Source organism: Onychostoma macrolepis, chromosome 01, assembly GCF_012432095.1.
Source record: "Onychostoma macrolepis isolate SWU-2019 chromosome 01, ASM1243209v1, whole genome shotgun sequence".
Lineage (NCBI taxonomy): Eukaryota > Metazoa > Chordata > Actinopteri > Cypriniformes > Cyprinidae > Onychostoma > Onychostoma macrolepis.
In genome coordinates this window covers 45,726,424-45,747,612 of record NC_081155.1, presented here as the reverse complement: position 1 = coordinate 45,747,612, position 21,189 = coordinate 45,726,424, and the positions used below count along the sequence as shown (strand labels likewise).

The window sequence follows — 21,189 nt, the reverse complement described above, 5'->3', positions numbered from 1 at the left end:
GGGCAATGCAATGCAATGCAATGTAATAAAATAATTAATAAATAAAATTTAATTAAATTAATAATTTATTCCTGTGATGGCAAAGCTTAATATTCATACAAAAATAATGAAAGAAAAAAAATGGTACTAGTGACAAAAAAAAACAAAACAAAAAAACCCAGAAACTCCAGAGCAATGCAGTGAAATGCAATGCAATAAAACAAAACAAAAAAATGATATTTTAATAAATAACAGAAATAATAGAAATTGCAACGCAAAATAACAGAAATTGTAATGTACTGCAATAAAATATAATTAAATAAAATTAATAACTTAATCCTGTGATCAAAGCTGTATTTTCAGCATCATTACTCCAGTCTTCAGTGTCACATGATCCTTCAGAAATAATTATAATATGCTGATTTGCCGCTCAAGAAACATATCTGAATATTATCAATATTTCTGTGGAAAACATGATGCTTTTTATTTTTCAGGATTCACAGATGAATAGAAAGTTCAAAAGAACAGCATTTATTTGAAATAAAAGTAAATGTGTTAACATTTAGTTGTCCTCACTGAATAAAAATATGAATTTCCTAAATACTCCACATTTTTAAATAAAATAAACTTAGTATTAAATGAGTGTTGGCTCTTGTGATAAAGCATGCTAGCAATGTTGACATTTCTGCTGTTCATCCATCATAAGAGCTGAATCATGAGCCTGTGTGGAGCATCAGAATGACAGTAGGGTCCCGGTCACAGCTGGCTGAAGGCGCTGTCCGCTGCGCAGCAGATGGGTCTGTCACATCCACCCCGACGGGCGTCTGACCCTCAGCCCTCGCCGGTCCTCGACCCCTCATATGAGCCAGCGGGGTCTTAAAGAGACGGGAGGGTCAGCTAGGATGGGGTTAGAGAGGAGTCTGGTTATTGCCACTGATCTGAGACTAGTTTGTATGCGAGGAATGTTGGCTAAGCATCAATACAAAATACAAAAACAATGACAGAAAAAAATGGTACTGGTGTCAAAATAACAGAATTTACAATGAAATGCAATGCAATAAAATACTGGCAAAGCATCATTACAAAATACAAAAACAAAGAGTTTTACTAGTGGCAGAATTTGCAATGCAATAAAATTAAACAAAACAAAACAAAACAAAAAAATAGCAAACCATCAAGGCATCAATACAAAAACAATGACAAAAATAGTACAAATAGTTGCAAAATAACAATTTGCAATACAATGAAATACATTGCAATTGGCGAATTATCAATACAAAATACAAAAACAATGACAGAAAAAAATGGTACTGATGTCAAAACAATTTGCAGTTTAATGCAATGCAATAAAATATTGGCAAAGCATTAATACGAAATACAAAAACAAAAAGTGCTACTAGTGGCAAAATATACAGAATTTGAAATGCAATACAATGCAATAAAATAAAATGACAAAGAATCTATACAAAAGGTCAAAAAAGACAAAATTTAATAGTTGCAAAATAACAGCATTTGAAATATAATGCAAAACACTGAAATTGGCAAAGCAACAATACAAAATAAAAACTATGAGAGAAAAATAGTACTGGTATCAAAATAACAGAATTTGCAAGGCAATGCAATAAAGTATTGGCAAAGCGTAAATACAAAATAAAATGGCAAATCAATACAAAAAAAAATTATAAATTGCAATATACAAGGCAATGCAGTGTAATACATTAAAACAATAAAAGAAAATAACAGCAGAATGGCAAAATAAGAGAAAATGCAATGAAATAAAATATATTAAAAGATACAGAAGAAATATAATGCTCAAGTCATGTGGACTAAAGTTATGATACTTGTCTTCCTCATCAAGCTGATTCTTCTGTTTCGCAGGATGCTCATCTGTTGCTGCAGAATACAAGAGAAAACAGTGTGAATGAGTGAGACAGATGTGCTTATTCTAATTAGTTTGTTTGTGTACAGACACATAGAAGTACAAACACAACACTAAAACCCATTATGATCAATCACAATGATGTGAACGCGACTGCCGGATCAATAACATCTCTGGCTTCTGCTGCTCTGATGTCCTGTAAACGCTCGAAGCTTTAGAAGAAATGGGACATAAAATCATAATCAAAGACACAAACATCATCTGATAACATTACAGCATGTTTGTCCTGATCGACCGCATTCATTCTTCAGTAAAAGAGAAAATAACGAACAAATAAATAAATCAGTGATTAATATCATCCTGGTACATACATTTGAACAAATTTAGTTTATGAAAAACAGCAGGACACAGAATATTAAATCTCCATAATGAGTCTGCAATATGAAATAACGATCATTTTTCTCTGTATGATTCTCTAAAAATGAAAAGCATTTTCCTAATTTCCAGCAATTAGCTCTGTCCATAATCCCCAAAGTGGCCAATTAATTCTGCATGAATCTAAAGAGAAAAGAATCCGGGCCATTTTTAGCCAAACGTCTGGTTTCGGTCCGTCAGGAGGTTTCAGTCGCTCCGTCTTAAGTCTTCATGAGCGTCTCGGCCGGCCATGGATTTAGTAAACAGCAATTATCCATCCTCGTGGCTTTTGATTTCATTTGTATGTCTTTTAGATTAGTTTTTAAATAATTTGTATTTATTTTTGTCTCAGTTAATAAAGCTTTGCATATCTTAAAAGCATGATTCAGTTCTTCCACATTTGCCCTTCAGTGATTTGACAAACACATTCTGAGGAAAATGTGAGCAGCATTCGCCAGTGCAAAAGCTGCTGGATGAGAACGTTCAGCTGTATTACAAACATGAAATCACAATAACACAGGAAAAACTATTGAAAAGGGCTAAATAAAGCTGAGGAACGTGTGTTGTTACTGGTTGCTAGGGCATTGCTAAGGAGTTGCTAAGGTGCCCTAGAAATTTGCAGTTGCCAAGGTGTCGAGGGAGGTTTTAGTGTGTTGCTATGCAGTTGCTAAGGTGTCCTGAGAGGTTTTAGTGTGTTGCTATGCAGATGCTAAGATGTTGTTAGAGGATTTATCGTGTTGCTATGCAGTTGCCAAGGTGTCCTGAGAGGTTTTAGTGTGTTGCTATGCAGATGCTAAGATGTTGTTAGAGGATTTATCGTGTTGCTATGCAGTTGCTAAAGCATTCTAAGACATTTTAGTTTGTTGCTATGCAGTTACTAAGGTGTTATAAGATATTTTAGTGCGTTGCTATGCAGTTGCTAAGTTGCCCCAGAGATTGTTGTGTTTTGCTATGCAGTTGCTAAGGTGCCCCTAGAGTTTATAGTGTGCTGCTATGCAGTTGCTAAGGTGCCTCTAGAGTTTATGGTGTGTTGCTATGCAATTGCCAAGGTGTCCTGAGGGATTTTAGTGTGCTGTTATGCAGTTGCCAAGGCGTCTTGAGAGGTTTTAGTGTGTTGCTATGCAGTTGCTTTGGTGCCCTTTGGTAAGGAGCACTAACAATACTGATGCCTAACTTAAAAGAAACAATCAACATAATGCAGACTACAGACAGGCTATAAACGCTCATTGTAAACCCTTCTGGCCAAACAACGATGGCGTCCATTTAACATTCAAACATTTGGAGCGTATTTGGTCGGAGGGCTTTTCAGCTCATGATGAGGTCATAATTCCTGTGTAATGGCCCCGTCTCCAATGTTCTGTGATTGATGGACCCTCTTCAGGAGCTCCAGTGGGCTTAATGGACACGTCTCAGTCCAAATTGCACTCAAGAGCTTTTGGAGGAGACCAAATGTACCGTGGATCGCCGCCAAACTGCAGCAAGTCTGGAGGAGCGCTAGAGCTTTACAGGATGGCACACTTGATGAATACTGCGAACTGAGGTTATGTTTGACCACGAGCGATCTCTGTTTCAACAGAATGAGGTGATACAGCAGTCTATGCAGATGTACAACACTGATCCCATGATCTTTCACTTCATAAATCAGGCGGAATCGCTGTGACTCTCTCAATGTCTTCAGAAATGGAAAAGGATAAAATGCTTCCATTGAATCTTTTGCTAACATCTCATAGTACATTATTTTAGCACAAATCCAGCCGTCACTTCGTAGAACATCATCAAATTAAGACGTGCTTACAAAAATCTGTGACACTGCATAAAAGCCAGACTAAATTATTCCTGCTTTGACCCACCTCATATTCGAAAAGTATTCAGTTAAAATTGCTAATTGTAAATGTGTTTATGCAGCATTTAACAATATGTGTAAAAACCTAAATGCAGCTTCAAAAGCACTTCTGTGCCACCTCTGCAGTGTAAATTTAGTATTAAACAGTTGACAAAAAAGCACCCTGGCAACCACATTTCAATATGCTAACAACAACTAACCTAAGACAACAACACCTAAGCAATTGCATAGCAACGCCCCTGCAACCATCCAAAACATCATAGTGACTGCATAGCAACACCCTGGTAACAACCCAAAGCATTCCTAGCAGCAGCACAGAAATGCAACATGCAACCACATTTAAGAAACCCCCTAGCAACCGAATATAACATGCGGGCAATCACCCAAAACTAGCAACTGCATGGAAACACCTTAGCAACCCCATAGCAATACCCTGGCAACAACATAGAACACCCTAGAAACCACATTGAAACATTCGTACAAGCACCCAGAACAAAAAGCAACTGCATAGCAACACCCTGGCAAGAACGCAAACCATCCTAGCAGCAGCACAAAAATGCAATATTCAAAGATTCAGTAGATTTTAGCAACCCCTTAGTGACCAAATGTAACACCCTGGAAACAACCCAGAGCACTATAGCTACCACCTTGCAATGCGCTAACAACTACTCAGAACACCTAAGCAAATGCATAGTAACACCCTGGCCACCATGTAAAGCATCCCAGTAATGGCAACCATCCAAAACATCTTAGTAACTGCATAGCAACACACTGGCAACAACCCAAACAATCCTAGCAGCAGCACAGAAATGCAACATGCAACTACTCAGTACATTCAGCAAACCCCTATCAAACAAACATAAATCCTGGCAACCACCCAAAACATACTAGTAACTGCATAGAAACACTCAAACAACCACACGCCGTAACAACACCCTCACAACCATCCAAAACATCTTAATAACAACAAGAGCTACAACCTGGCAACAACTCAGAACATCACCCTAGCAACCACATGGCAACAGGCTAACAACCCAGAACCCAATTGAAAACACCAAAGCAACCGCATAACAACACCCTGGCCACCATCTAAAACATCTTGGTAACTAGAAATGCAACATGCAGCTACTCAGTACATAGCAACCAAACATAACACCCTGGTAACCACCCAAAACATCCTAACAAGTGCATAGCAACATCCTAGCAACATGTTAAACAACACTCAAAAGACCGTAGAAAAACTGCATAGCAATGCCCTGGCCACCATCCAAAACACCTTACCAACTGCATAGCAACACCCTGGCAACCACCCAAAACATTCTAGCAACCGAATAGCAACACCCTAGTAACATGTTAAACAACACTCAAAACACCTTAACAACTGCATAGCAACGCCCTGGCCACCATCCAAAACACCCTACCAACTGCATAGCAACACCCTGGCAACCACCCAAAACATTCTAGCAACCGAATAGCAACACCCTAGTAACATGTTAAACAACACTCAAAACACCTTAGCAACTGTATAACAACGCCCTGGCAACCACACAACATATTTAGGCCGCATTTACACTGCATTGTTCAAGTGACCCAATTCCGATTTTTTCCTCCCATGTGGCACAGATCGGATATGGCCCACGACTGTGTAAGCAGGAAAAAAAATCACACGGATTCCGATATTCTCTGATCGGTTTCAGGTCTCATTCATATGAATGACATGCTTAACAATATCTACCACCTGAGTATTATTCCACTCGCAAGCATCAACGGCTATATAATTATTTTGATGTATAGATGTAACTATAGCATTAAAAACGTTTCTATATGAATTCAATGTCTATAAATTAAACTCAGTGTACTATTCAAATTGATTAGTGATGTCATATATGCTATTTTTGGCTTGTTTCACCAAGTGCAGTGTAAAATGCACACATCGGATACGGGTCACTTTTAAAAGAAATGTAAGCACGTCGTCCAAAAAAAATTGGATATAGTCACAAAATCGGAATTGGTCATCAAGACCTGCAGTGTAAATGCAGCCATGGTTTATTTAGCAGATGCTTCCATCCAAAGTGACTTATGAATGAGGGCAACGAGCGCGAATCATGACTTGAGCACAAACATACATTTTGCAACATGTAAAAATCAAGGTTGAGCTGATCATTTGCTCTGATGTTTAGCAGTCAGTCCATTGCTCTCTGAACGTCTCTCAGAAACGCCTATCATTTGCATGTGCTCATGCAGAGTTAATGAGTTATTGTTAAATAGAATCTCTGTGAATAGATTCAGTCTCACACACTACTACCCATCCTGTTTGTTCTTCTCTCTGTATTGATCAGATCTTCTCATGTGGTTCTATGTGTTATTTTTCGCAGATCTTTCAGATGGTGTCACTTCTTTAGTCAAAGTGACACAATTAAAATTGACACAAATGAACCCGAGTCACAGGAACTGTGTGGAAATTATGGAAAATTACGGAAACGTTGCTTTGGATAATATCTCGATATAGATTAACACAATATAAGAAAAAAAATCAGCTGATGACTGATATATGACTGAGATATATATATCTTTACAAATCTAAATTTTATATAACTGTTTTCCCCCACATATTCCAACATTAATTACACTTCAAATAGCTTTCTAAAATGTGTATTTTAACAATTAGATGCACAAAACAAACATGAAAATAAATTTTGACCATTTAGATCACTAAAAAACTAAATAAATAAAATAAATTAGTTATAAGAAATTGCTGGTAAATTTCAAGGATATGTCAAATAACTCTTTCAACTAATTGTGAAAGGTTCTGGTTGTATTTTCGTGTAAAACACACACCAGTAATCTTTGTTTTATTTATTTATTTTTTTTTTTTTACAGTGCCCAAAACAACTTTGCATAAGCATAAATAGCAATATAAATTATAAATATTACTATTAATAAAAAACTCTTGATGCATAATGATTTATTTTTGTAGTATATTGTAGTTATAGTATCAAAAATGGCTTTTGCATTAAATATAACCATAAAAATATTGCATCAGTCATGAGGCAATATCAGTCAATCTCTAAAGTAGTTGCAAACCCTATTTTATTGTGGGCTGTAGTATGTTTATGTCAGATCTGCACTTTAAATGAAAGAAAATATAAGATGCAATACTCACCATTCAACAAAGACCTGGCAACCCGAGTGTCAGAGGTTCTGGTGTCCAGATCGCAGTAACATCCATCCAGACCGAAGCGTGTAGCGCTGACCCGTGAAAGCCCAGCATGAGGATTACACAACATATCTGCGCTCTCACAAGCCTCGAGGTCTCGGCTAAAGGGATTCAGCCTTCCTCCCTCGGTGTTCCTCGCTAACAGTACAGTTCAAACAGTGGGAACGCGCTTCTCTAATCCATTTACTGGCCTTTGCTGGGATCAAACCGAGGATCACGCTTTGAGAAGTCAGCCTGGGCCTCTCCAAAGGGGATTTATGGTTCGGCATCTGGGATTTTGATCCAAAAAAAAAAAAAAATGGAATGCATCCACTTTGCTGGCTACTGAGGATGAATGTCATAATTTACTAAAGATATACTGAGTTTGCATCTGATTTAAGACATTTAGTGCATCAGTGTAACGCTGTTTATGAGGAGAAAAGACCTTTATCCAACCTTTAAAGAATGCATTTAAGAACTCTTTTCATTTTGAATGTGAACAGCCATACAGGCATATTTACAATGGATATTTATTGACTTGCAATGTTTCTACGTGTGCAAAAAAAAAAAAAAGTAATTAATTTAATTTAGCTTTAAATTAATTTATGTTAATGCAACAGTGTAATGCTGTTTGAGGGAAAAAACAAAACAAAACAAACATTACATTTCAAGAATACATTGAAGAAAACTCTCCATTTTGAATGTGAACAGCCAAACAAGTGTGTTTATGATGGACATTCATCAAGTTTTAATTCTTTTCCATGTGCAATACTTAATTTGCTTAATTAATTCTTAATTTAATTTAATTAATGCATCAGTGTAATGCTGTTTATGAGGAGAAAGTCAATGAAATCCATCAATATTTCAGGAATACATTTATGAAAACTTTGCATTTTATGCGAACTGCCAAAAAAGTGTGTTTTATGATGGATATTCATCAAGTTTTAATGCTTATACATGTGCAATGCTTAACTGGCTTAATTCTTCATTTAATTTAATACATCTGTGTAATGCTGTTTATGAGGAGAAAAGCCAGTGAAATATATCTACAGTTCAAGAATGCATTTAAGAACACTTTCCATTTTGATTGTGAACAGCCAAACAGGCATATCTACGACAAATCATTGGTTCTTAACTGAATTGAATGCATCAGTGTAATGCTGTTTGAGGAATGAAATCCATCCAAATTTCAAGGATGCATTGAAGAAAAGTTTACAATTTGATTGTGAACAGCCAAACAAGTGTTATGACGGATATTCAACAGATTCCAATGCTTCTACATGCGCAATATAAAAAAAAAAAAAAAAATTAAATTAATTTATTTAATGCATCAGTATAATACCGTTTATGAGGAGAAAAGTCATGAAATCCATCTAAAATTAAAGAATGCATTAGAGAAAAGTTATATAAAATAGCCAAATATAACACAAAAATATAAATAGCCAATGAAGCATATTTATGATGAATATTCATTGAGTTTCAATGCATCTTTAAATGTGCAATACTTAAAAATATGCTTAATTAATTCTCACATTCAGCAGGGAATGACAACCAGACCTTCATCTAGAAACAACCTTTAGCTTTATTATCAGGAGAATCCAGCGGTTTATTAATCTATTGCTTTTTATTACAAATGACCTTTCATACCAGTAATATCTTAATTGCTTAATTAAGTTGGCCTATAAACCTGCAACAGTAAGCAATATTATTAAAGTTTTATTATCAGCTTAAAAAAAAGCCTTTCTCTGGCACACACTATTCATTCTTTTCTTTTTTAGGCTTAAGTACTAAAGTGAGCGCTGTCAAGCTTCGCCTCAGGAGCTGATGAGCTCTCGCGTGCAAAATCTGGAGTGACTTAAAGCTCTCGACTAGATTATAATATTATATAAGAACTCAAACTTTCAGATTCTTCCTTTTAGTGCGGTTTCACACAGGAATTGATCAATAAATCAACAAGAGAAAAACTTTATAAAGAGATTTGACTTCAACGACCTTTAGATGATTTATTCAAAATCCGCTCTAGAATAACTAACGCACAACATCACAACAAAAGACATCTGCTTTATGTGTTCAAGTATAATCAGAAAAACAATGCATGATGTGTAGAAACAAGATGATGACCACTAAAAGTTATCTAACTCCACGTCACCTTCAGAAGGTTTTACGACTCAATGGAACAATTACGCGCTAATCGCTGTGCGTTTAGGTAATTGATTGTTTTAAAGCCCGAAGGCTCATGTTTTACTGACGCTGTGCACTTTAATAGAGAATCCGATAGAGATGTGTGCATGCTGAAGGCAGTGGCCCGAAACGCTACACAAACACAATCGAACAGCACACGCTGCTTCAGGAATAACAACCATTCTGCAGCCGTTTACATGATGATGTTGGAAAAAAGCAGCAGTGAGTGTCAGTTAATCGACTGAAGAAAGCATGGCTGGATTTTTGGAGGGAAAAACATTACAAATGTATCGTCAAAAATTCCTAGGGAAACAAAACCGCCAATCAGCAGCTCAGATCACATCAGTGTCTCGAGCAGTTCTGAGATCAGTGTGAGACTCATTAACAGAGTTGTTTTCTCAGGAGTAATAAATAAATAAATGCGATGAAGTGAAATAAAATAAGTTTAAAATTACTAATACTAAACTAACTCAACAATTTCATGTGCTCAGATTCATCAATATGTGGCCCTGGACCACAAAACCAGACGTGTCAATTTTTTTGAAATTGAGATTTATACATCATCTGCAAATAAATAAGCTTTCCATTGATGTACGGTTTGTTACAATATTTGTCTGAGATACAACTATTTGAAAATCTGGAATCTTAGCAATGCATATTACTAATCAAAAATAAAGTTTTGATATATTTACGGTAGGAAATTTACAAAATATCTTCATGGAACATGATCTTTACTTAATATCCTAATGATTTTTGGCATAAAAGAAAAATGTATAATTTTGACCCATACAATATATTGTTGGCTATTGCTACAAATATAGCTGTGCTGCTTATGACTGCTTTTGTGCTGCAGGGACACATATATCATAGTCTGCAAAAGTCTCAAATTAAATTCCTCAAAATGTCTTACTTTCTGACTCATTTGTGTCTATTTTTATTTCTCCAAAGGAATATTATGAGAAACATCTGTTAATGCCGTAATAACACATAACTAAGAAACCAGTTAAATTTTGTGAGCTATGAAAGAACAACCTTTAAGCAATAAAATGTTCCTCCTGTTCAGTTTCATTTGTACCTGCTATCGGCAGCTGTTTTACTCCATCTGGGAAATTAACGAGTGTCGTGTATCTCAGCTAACGATCCTGGATCATAAGCCACTTCTGCTATGAATATAAATGAAATACAATTCATACAATCAATTCAAATTTTCTACAAAGAATAATATATTTTCAATGTTTTTGAAACATGCTCTCCTCTGCTCACCAAGGCTGCAGTTATTTGATCAAAAATACAGTAAAAACAGCAGTACTATTGAAATTAAAAATAGCCGTTTTCTATGTGAATATATGTTAAAATGAAATTTATTTCTGTGATAAAAGCTGAATTTTCAGTGTAATTACTCCAGTCTTCACATTCATTCAAATATAAAACAGAAAGAACTATTTTCAAAGTTGAAGTTGAGCACTAATAATAACTGAGCAGCAAATCAGCATATCAGAATGATTTCTGAAGATCATGTGACACTGAAGACTGGAGTAAAGATGCTGAAAATTCAGATTTGATCACAGAAATAAATTACAGTTTAACAGATATTCACACAGAAAACAGTTATTTTAAATTGCAATAATATTTCATAATTTTACTGAAGTTTTGATCAAATAAATGCAGCATTGGTGAGAAGCACAGACTAAAACATTAAAAACTTTAATTATTCTAACTTTTTAGAGTAGCTGATGGAAATAAATGGACGCTGACAGAATATTTTACAAGCACCGTCTTATACTAGTACACATTTATTTACAGCGGTAAATTACAGTGTTAACAGGTGTTCCAGTGGTAAGATCAGGATTCAGATGTTCTCCATCAACTAAAGACCTGCGACAAACACGGAAGAAAAAGAGCTTCAATCACCCAGAACAACAAAGCAAAAGTCCTTTCTGCTTATGCATAGAGTATTTGAACAGAAACTCATCTGAATGAGACAAACACAGAAGAGTCGCTGAATGAAACTCAATAATGAGCAAGAAGCAGCTGGAAACAGTTCATGATTAATGTAACATTTTTCTCTTTTGTCATTTCTGGCTTAATTCAAAGAATACAGTGCTTCACATATGTGGAGTTCAGGAGAAAAAGCAAAAAAAGATAGCAACAGATGTTTTCTATCCAGATGGTGTGTATGTCTTCACTAAAAAATGCAAAAGTACAAATGAATGGATCTTTTTTGCAACTTCATAAGCAGGTGTGAGTGGTTTCATTGACATCATACAGGCTTTACAAACACTTTACAAAACAGATTTGGTAGATAATGCCCTGCTGCTCCATTAATGACCCACAGAAGAGACTCGGCCTGATCTGGAACTTCATTCCTAATGTTCTGGGAACACGTGTTATACAGAAACACTACATTATACGTCATACTCATGTATGTACAAACAGCTGTGAACCATAGTAAAATATATCAAATATAATAAGAACTAAAGTGGCTCAAGTGGCAAACGTTGCCTTTATCAACAACATCAACCAAAATCTCACGCTACACATATATACAGACGCGAATGACTGACATGTGCATGCGTTGGAAGCGTGTGTTACACAATCAACATGTGTTCTTGTGGCAATAAGTGTTGTAAAGTATAATACTTTTCGTTAATTGAAATAAAGTAAAAATATATAAATATTAGATAAAAAATCTTGGCCTAAAAAAATTGAAATGTTGCCTTGGAGTACTAAATTTACTAAAAATAAAATGAAAACAAAAATAAATAATACATATATAAGATGCAACATTTTAAATTAGCATAAACAAAAGCACATAATAAAATTACAAAAACTTAAACTAAAATGAAAAATGAAAACTGAAAATATAAATGAGTATTAATAAATGTCATTAAATTGAATTAAAATCTAAACATTATATTACAATTACAAAAACAAACTGAATTAGCAATGTAGCTTTAGAAACTAAGCAAAATAAAATAAGTTTAAGCCAAAGTATTAAAAATACTGAAATAAAATAGCAGAAATAAACATAAATGAATGCTAAATAAAAGGTAACTACACAAAACTAACAAAAATGACAAAAGTACATAATAGAATTATAAATACAAACTAAAATAAAACAACTGAAATAAAATAAAAACACAAACAAAAAATGAGCAATGTTGACTAATATATATATATATATATATATATAAGACAAAAACTAATAAAAATTACAAATAAATAAGAAAATCACATAATAAATTAGAAAAATGTAAACTAAAATTTAAATTATATAAAAAACCTAAATAAAATATTAATAAAAGTTTTCCAGCTGAACCGTTTGAAGATAATCCTCCTGAGCAAATTAATTCAACTGATTTCATGTTCACAGCAGTTACCTGAATAACGAATTAAAGCAAACTCTAGCAACACTGCGCTCACAAAGCGTCTGTCAAACATTCGCATCTTTGTTCGTGTATTTGCGTACTCATTCTCACATACACTCACACATGCACACATTAATCAACATAAATTAATAAGAGCATTTCATCTGGCATCATGGCAGTTGAGCAAATCCAAACTACAAAGTCACTTTACTACAAAGTTTTGCCAGGTTTCTTTTGCGAAGTGACCCCTGCGTTTAAAACTCATGACGACAAAATGGAAAACACGAACCGATGAGGTCTTTAAGCTTCAGAAATCGACATACATAAGACGCATCACCTAGTTCTCGCCGGACATGCCTGGAAAAATAGAAGAAATCCAATCCATCTGGAAATCCAAAACATCGAAAAAGCCAAAAACCGATGAAGTCTCTAACACATTTAGATGAGAAGCCCAGAATCTGAAATCATCACGACTATAGACACAACACAATGTCCCGCTGGGCAGAAAAAAATTGACTCGACATGCCTGGAAAGTAGAAGAAAGGTCTGGAAATTCATTTCTGAGATCCTCCATGGCCAAACCAAAACATCAAGACGCAAACGCCAACCGAAAAGTAGCGCTGGAGTCATCGTGAATAGAAAGGACAGTAGATTTATCACAAAAACGCAGTCTCTTTTTGCATTTGAACATATTTACACACCCTTTTTTATTTTTTTCTTCTCTTTTCGTTTCTCTTTTATGATATTTTCTGCTTTCTACATTTGGTCTGAGTTTGTTCAGGCTGGGATCGTCTCCGGGCTCCATTACGCTTTGCTGTCGTCCTGTTTTGTGTGGATGCTGTTGTCTGTGTGGACCTTGATCTCGATCAAGTCCGGCTTTAGCACCTCCTTGCCGTTCTCCTCCTTCAGCGGGAGCTTCCTGCAGTCAGAATCAGTGGCATTTAGTCACCATTCTCTCATCCAACATGCTTTGTGACACAAACGGGGCCGAACGTCTGACAACAGAAGGACGTGATTTTGGAAAGGTCATGCATCTCATTAGCATGCAAATGTTCTACGATAACAGTCACACGACAAACTGAAAATGTAAGTGGCATCTGTACATCAGCTGATCATGTTGATGCAAAAAAACGGAGGCTAAAACTAACATTTTGCTACACCTGTCAATGGCTGGTGACTCTTGAGGAAACACATCTAATTGATCCTGCGCAGGGAGTTTGATTGACATGTGATCTGACCAATCATAACGCAGAATCTGGCATTTTTTTGTCCGACAAATAAACAAGACAGTAGAGTAGATTAATGTCTGTGGACTTGAGCTTAAAAAATTGACATCTTTGCATGGTTGAAATGAAGTATTTTGATGTTCATTCATGTTTATTTTGTGCTATAACTAGTAGTAAGAGACGATCGGTTCAAGTGCCGCTTGAACTGAGGCACTGCAGCGATCTGTTAAGACACATTAAAGAGCCACAAAATGGTATTTATTATGGATGTATTGATAATATTGTGATATCACGATAGCAAAACTGCCTTGATATTATCGTGGTCAAGTGATGATATGAAATGATCGGTCTTCTAGGCAAAATGTGTAGCTTTTAAAATATATTTAAACTTCTTATTCTAACATAAAAGGTCTTTAAAGTTGTGATTTGGGCCAAAATGCTTTGGCACAGTATCTGTCAAACAAACTCAAACCGAAAACACAATATGGCTTAATCCCTTCATCAAGTCTGTTTTCACTGCGTGTTTCAAAGCAAAGCGCACACTTCGTTCAGACGATCAGCTCGTGATCCGGTGTTTTCCGCGTCTCAGAACGGCTCCATTCACACTGAATGAATGCAGTGAACTCGTTTATTGCACATGCTGTGAGTTTAGTGCGCATTTGGGACAGGCTACCTGTTATGCTTTATTCTTGCGGCAGATGATTACAGCTTTTCACTAAATTTGTAGTGAGACGTGTTTTTGTAAGCATGTTTTTTACCAAAACTGGAGTTTTCCTTCAAAATAAAAGCTCTACTGCCATGTCCATCAAAATAAAAGCTTAAAAGTGGAGAATGAATTGCTGACAGCTAGCGGTTTAAATGCAGTCTAAATTCAAAATATCTCTTTCAAGTGTAGAAATTAGGAAAGTATTGTAATTTACCTACTGTAGTGTAAAGCAAAAATAATATACCTATGAAATATTTCATTTTAATTTATATTACAGTGCAATTGTTTTATAATATATGGCTATTATTGTCATTGTTGTTACTATTATTATTATATTCTATTTAGTTTGGCTTCCTAAAACACCAGCGTGAATGTAATTTAGACTGAGACAGTATATCACAAATAAAAAGATTGTTGAGTCACCTTAAAGTTCAGGTACAAGTCAATTCACTGACTTTTTTCTGACTTATGTTTTCTTAGTTAAGAACATGGGTTAGAGCTTTTTATTTTGAACTCTCAAAGTGCAATTTTTCCAATTCTTCATTTGTCTTTTTTTTTTTAAATATCGCAATAAATATCGTATCGTGGACTTCATGTTGCAAACTTGAAAAATGTTGTGTATTGGCGTCTTTCCGTGGTTGAAATAAAATACGTTCTGATGTTTATATCATGCTTTAAGTAAATATTAAAATAAATTGTTAGAATCACTTTGAGAATTCCTTTTTTTTGGGATTGATGAACAATAAAAACATTGATAGCCAATCAGAATCCACTAAATTTAAACATATTGAGTATTTAAATGAAATTCGAACATATAATAAACAAAACATTATTGTTTGCTGGTGTGGACGGTAATATATAGTATTTATTGTTATAGTTATCAATTAATGGGCCTTTACTAAAGTGAGTTAAATCATACGTGAATAAAAACATAAAATTAAATACTACTAAAAATAACACTAACGTAAACATTTTTGAAAAGATTCACATTCAGATGACAACAACGTCAAAACGTTTCCCGTTCACACGGATCCACAAAAACAACTAAAACACTGCATTATGCATGCCAGGCCAGTAGATGGCGACGCCGCTTTGTAAAGAAACACTATGCACCTTTCACAAACATGCATTTTTGTAGTTTACACAGAGACGATAAAGGTATCGTTTTCAAAAACATGCACTTTGAAACCCATTGTCAAAAGTTTGCATTTTCAGGCCCCCAAATCACTATTGTCGTGTAAACACATAGTTAAGATGGTGCCCGGCATGGCAGCCATTGTGCTTGGCTCTCCAGTTGTTTTAGTGTTTTTGTTAGTTTTTCCTGTTTTTTGTTTGTCAAACACGATCAGTTTCACCAGGGAAGAACTGCTGACATACTGAATTGTCTATTTTGTATATTGTGTTTGTGCTATTTTGCATTTGTATATTTGTACATAATTTTTTTTATTATCTGTGTCCTGTCGCTGTCATTCTGTCGCACTGTGGAGCTACTGTCACTAAAACAAATTCCTCGTATGTGCAAACATACCTGGCAATAAAGCTAATTCTGATTCTAAACATGGAAGGTTCTCCATTTTCCATTCCATTTTTAGTTTAAAAACACCCCTTAGTTATTTTAAGGGCTACTAAACCCAATAAATAAAACAAACAAACAAACAACAAAAAAACAAAAAAACAAAATAAATTATAAAAGGATTATTAGAAAAGACAAACTTTGAATTTTTGGCTATATAAAGCCTCGCCTGGAAGTTTAAAAAGCCTTGAAGTTTGATATTATTAATTAATAGATATTAGTAGTTTGGAGGTCAAATATGCCTTGAGCATTAGTAAACCATTGCTAAGGTGTTCAGAGTGGTTGCTAGGACAGAACAGACTGAAGGACGGTACTGAGTTTCTTGGTTGTATTTAAACAGATCTAAGAGCTTTGATTAGAGTCAAAGATTGTGATCTCGGGTACTACTGAACATAAACTACTGCTGAAAAGTTTGGGGTTGGTAAAATTAATGTTTATGAATTAAGGCACATGCTTATCAAGGCTGCATTTATTTGATCAAAAATACAGTAAAAATTGTGAAATATTATTACAACTTCAAACAGCTGTTTTCTATGTGAATATGTGTTAAACTGTCATTTATTTCTGTGATGCGCAGCTGTATTTTCAGCATCATTACTCCAGTCTTCAGTGTCACATGATCTTCAGAAATCATTCTAATATGCTGATTTGCTGCTCATTTCTGATTATTATCAGTGTTGAAAACAATTGTGCTGCCCAATATATTTTTGTGGAAACCGTGATAGATTTGATTTTTCAGGATTCACAGATGAATATAAAGTTTAAAAAAAACAAAATTGATTTGAAATAGAAATCTGTCACTTTTGACCAGTTTCATGCATTCTTGATGAATAAAAGTACTAATTTCTTTTAAAATAATCTTACTAACCCCACACTTTTGTATGGTTGGTTGATTAAACATCAATTGTAATGCTCCAAATAGCCTGTTTTGTCTCTGACACACTTCACATTTCCGCTCTAAGTCTTACTCTGGCTCTGTCAGAGGAGTCGTCTCATTGGGTTCGTGCACTGGACTGCTGTCCTCCTGGTTAGTAATTCTCTCTTCTTCAGTTCTCACCTCCACGATGGGCTCCTTCGAGCCATCAACCCTACTCACACAAACACACATGCAGGTGTCCATCACACTAAAACACACAGAGCAACACAAGTGCACACTGGGAATGTTCAGAATGGCACAATAACAACAACTCTACTACTATTTCAACTGTTTCACATACTTACTGTTCATCATTGCATAATGTCTTACATACTAATTTTACCCAGTGTATACTGCATTAAAGGAAAAGTTCTGCCAGAAATGAAAATGCGCTCACCCACAGGCCATCCGAGATGTAGATGAGTTTGTTTCTTCATCAGATTTGGAGAAATGTAGCACTGCATCAGTGTCTCAGCAATGGATGCTCTGCAGTGAATGGGTGCCGTCAGAATGTCCAAACAGCTGATAAAAACATCACAATAATCCACACCACTCCAGTCCATCAGTTAACATCTGGAGAAGACAAAAGCTGAAACAAATCCATCAAGACGTTGTTTTTTTTTACTAAAATACGAGTCCATAATCCATAACGCTTCCTCCAGTGAAAAAGTGCATCTCCTGTTGTATCTCACATCAAAATCCAGCCACATATTTGTTTAGAGCTGTTTTGGCTTGTAAACAGTGCTTGATCTGTGCAGATTTCTCTCCTGATTCAGACCAGAACACTTTTTCACTGGAGGAAGAGCTATTATGGATTATGGACTCAAATTTTAGTAAAAAACGTCTTGATGGATTTGTTTCAGCTTTTGTCTTCTCCAGATGTTAACTGATGGACTGGAGTGGTGTGGATTATTGTGATGTTTTTATCAGCTGTTTGGACTCTCATTCTGACGGCACCCATTCACTGCAGAGCATCCATTGCTGAGACACTGATGCAATGCTACATTTCTCCAAGAAACAAACTCATCTGCATCTCGGATGGTCTGAGGGTGAACACATTTTCAGCAAATTTAATTTTTGGGTGAACTATGCATAAAACATCGTATTCCATTTTGAACACAATCGTCCACATGTATCTATTAAAGATGCTTAAGTTTAAAAAGACGCTAAGGCATGTTATAATGTCCTTCTTCCTGCACTGAAAGACAGATCTAAATCTCAATCTCCAGAGATTTTATTTTGACCTCTGTCTCAGTGCTAATCACACTATAGTGAGTACTTCAACTGTTTATGTGAGTAATAATATCTGAAAAATCTTCCATAAGTTGATTATGACAGTAAACCCACCAACGCTGGACTTAATGCGTCGCTAACGCAAACAGATCAATAGACTCTGGCTTTTATTAGCAAATGAATCTCATGAGGTCTGTCCAATGCTAAAGCAAACGAAACCATCTGTCTGATCATTTACTGAACTCATTCAGCAGAACGTTATTAAACGAGCCCATTACTGCATATCTATATGTGCATATTATTAATAGAATTTAATGGTAATGGGAATATATTATGAAATAATTTACTGTAAATTGAGGGTGGAATTCAACCCTCATTATTAGATAATGACTGTCAGTTTCTATCAATCATCAGATTCAGAGGAGACAGATGATGACTTCATTAGCAGCCCTTCAAATGTGAATGTTAAAACGATTATAAAATCATTGAAATGATGCTAAACGATGCAAACACAGTCTCACAAAGACAACGTTATTCTAACATTTTTTCAACCAAATGTCTCTCAGTGACTGTTCAAATGTTTGCAGTCAGTAAATCGTTACTTAGTCTCTTCTGCTGACCAAGGCTGCATGAATTTGATTAAAAATACAGTAAAAATTGTGAAATTGTCAGTGTTTTTCCTTGTTTTACCCCTGTCTTAGTTCCTGGTTTTCCTTATATGGTCATTTTCCTGTTCTTGTTTAGTTTGATTGCCTTATCCTTTGCACCTGTGTTTAGTTAATTATTGGTCTCCGTTCATTTAAACCCTGCGTTCTCCCCAAGTTCCTTTGTCCTGTATATCTTTAGTCGATGTGTTTGTGGTTGTGAGTTCTCCTGGTAATTTTCATGTTTCCTGAGTTTAAATTGGAATTAAATACTATTTATGTTGGATTTCTCTTGCGTCGTGCTCACCTCTACAGCTACACCATTACAGAAATATTATTGCAATGTAAAGTAACTGTTTTCATTGTGAATGTGTGTTAAAATATAACTTATTGCTGTGATCAAAGCTGTATTTTCAGCATCACAGTCTTCAGTGTCACGTGATCTTCAGAAATCATTCTAATATGCTGATTTGCTGCTCAAGAAACATTTCTGATTATTATCAATGTTGAAAACCGTTGCGCTGCACAATATTTTTGTGGAAACTGTGATGCATTTTATTTTTCAAGATTCACAGATGAATAGAAAGTTCAAAAGAACAGCATTTATTTGAAACAGAAATCTGTCACTTTTGACCAGTTTCATGCATTCTTGATGAATACAAATGAAAGTTTCAGCACACTGAAACTTCAATCACACAAAATCCTTCAGGATTCGAGGAGATGCTTCGATGTTGACTGAGAAAACAATGTTAGAGCAACGTTTTTACTGTGAGACAAAAACAACCTAAGTTTGCTGGTTTAAGCTGGTCTAACCAGTCTGACCAGCTGCCACATACTCACAAACAGTCATGCATCACCTCAAATGAAAGATCTAGTGCATGAGAGAGACGGACGGGCCGAGAGTCGACGGCACTCATGCAAACGAACGCTGATGAACTCACAGATAGGCTGCTTTGCCCTCCTCCAGCTCTTTGCTCTTGCCGCTGGTGGAGGTTTTCTTGCTGCAGAGCTTGCGCGTGATGCACATGAGCAGGCCACACTGACGCAGGAAGAAGCAGCTGATGTCCACCAGCACCAGCAGCAGAAGAAGAGCCGCCACGCCGAGCCCCACCACCGCGCCGAGGCCCAGGCCGCTGAACAGGGAGTCTGCTGAGACCGGAGAGCAAACACACACTCAACAACCGCTCAGATCCATCAGCACTGATGGAGATGAAGACAGCAGCTCAGAGATTCAGACGTTTCTTCATGATCACGTTCTGTTTGTGTCCGAGAGAGACGACAAGGCTTTTAACATCTCTGTATAGTTCAGTGCCACTTACATGTAATTTTTATGGGAACAGTTAATTTTATAACATGCATCAAACTTTCAAATGTTACAATCTTTCTGTTTTTCTATGAGAAGAAATGCAATGCACAACACACTAGTTGTCAATTTAGTGTAAACACCGCTGTCAGATTTGTTTTGCCATATACTTCCATTATACTTTTATGGACCTTGACAGTGCAATTTACTATGCAGTCAATGGGACGGTCACAAGCCTCCCGCTTTTCATCTAAAATATATTAAATTGTGTTCCGAAGACAAATGAAGCTTTTACGGGTTTGGAACGACATGAGGGTAAGTGATTAATGACAAAATTTTCATTTTGGGGTGGAGTATCCCTTTAACTTCACCTTCTTTCATTTTAGTTTTTAAAGTTTTTTTTTTTAAATAGTTTATTTATATTTTACTTAAACTTTATTTCAGTAGATTTAGTTTTAGTTTACAATAACAACCCTGGCTGCCAGTCTATTTGGATCTGTTTTCTTATATTTTTGCAGGAGTCAAATGTTACCTAATTGGCTAATAGTCATATTTCTGAAAAGTCCATCACTCCTTTATAACGTAAAGACAAGAAAGTTAATCTGAAAGAAACATGACGGATAACACACTTTACAATGTACTGAAATGCATAAAGATGCAATCCAATAGTTGAAGAAAAAATAAAGGCCATTACTTGTGCAGGTCTTTATTCTTCCACTAAAAGCATG

General features: G+C 35.6%; 1 protein-coding gene across 11 annotated transcripts in view; it reads right to left on the bottom strand.

Annotated features, from left to right (window-relative positions):
* Positions 1 to 449: 449 nt before the first annotated feature.
* The window catches only part of zgc:152904 (uncharacterized protein LOC767777 homolog), a 297,739-nt gene continuing 276,999 nt past the window's right edge, over positions 450 to 21,189 (bottom strand). For 2 of the 11 annotated variants that reach the window (XM_058776271.1, XM_058776288.1), the window contains 3 exons: positions 20,100 to 20,307; positions 17,334 to 17,453; positions 12,644 to 13,779 (listed from right to left, as the gene is read on the bottom strand). In XM_058776271.1, coding sequence (XP_058632254.1) covers positions 13,665 to 13,779; positions 17,334 to 17,453; positions 20,100 to 20,307 — 443 coding nt within the window. In that variant the 3' untranslated portion in view covers positions 12,644 to 13,664. Of the gene's footprint in view, positions 877 to 1,713; positions 1,873 to 7,497; positions 7,602 to 12,643; positions 13,780 to 17,333; positions 17,454 to 20,099; positions 20,308 to 21,189 lie in introns of those variants that run through there. The other 9 variants (XM_058776280.1, XM_058776346.1, XM_058776307.1 and 6 more) reach the window with 7 other exon arrangements.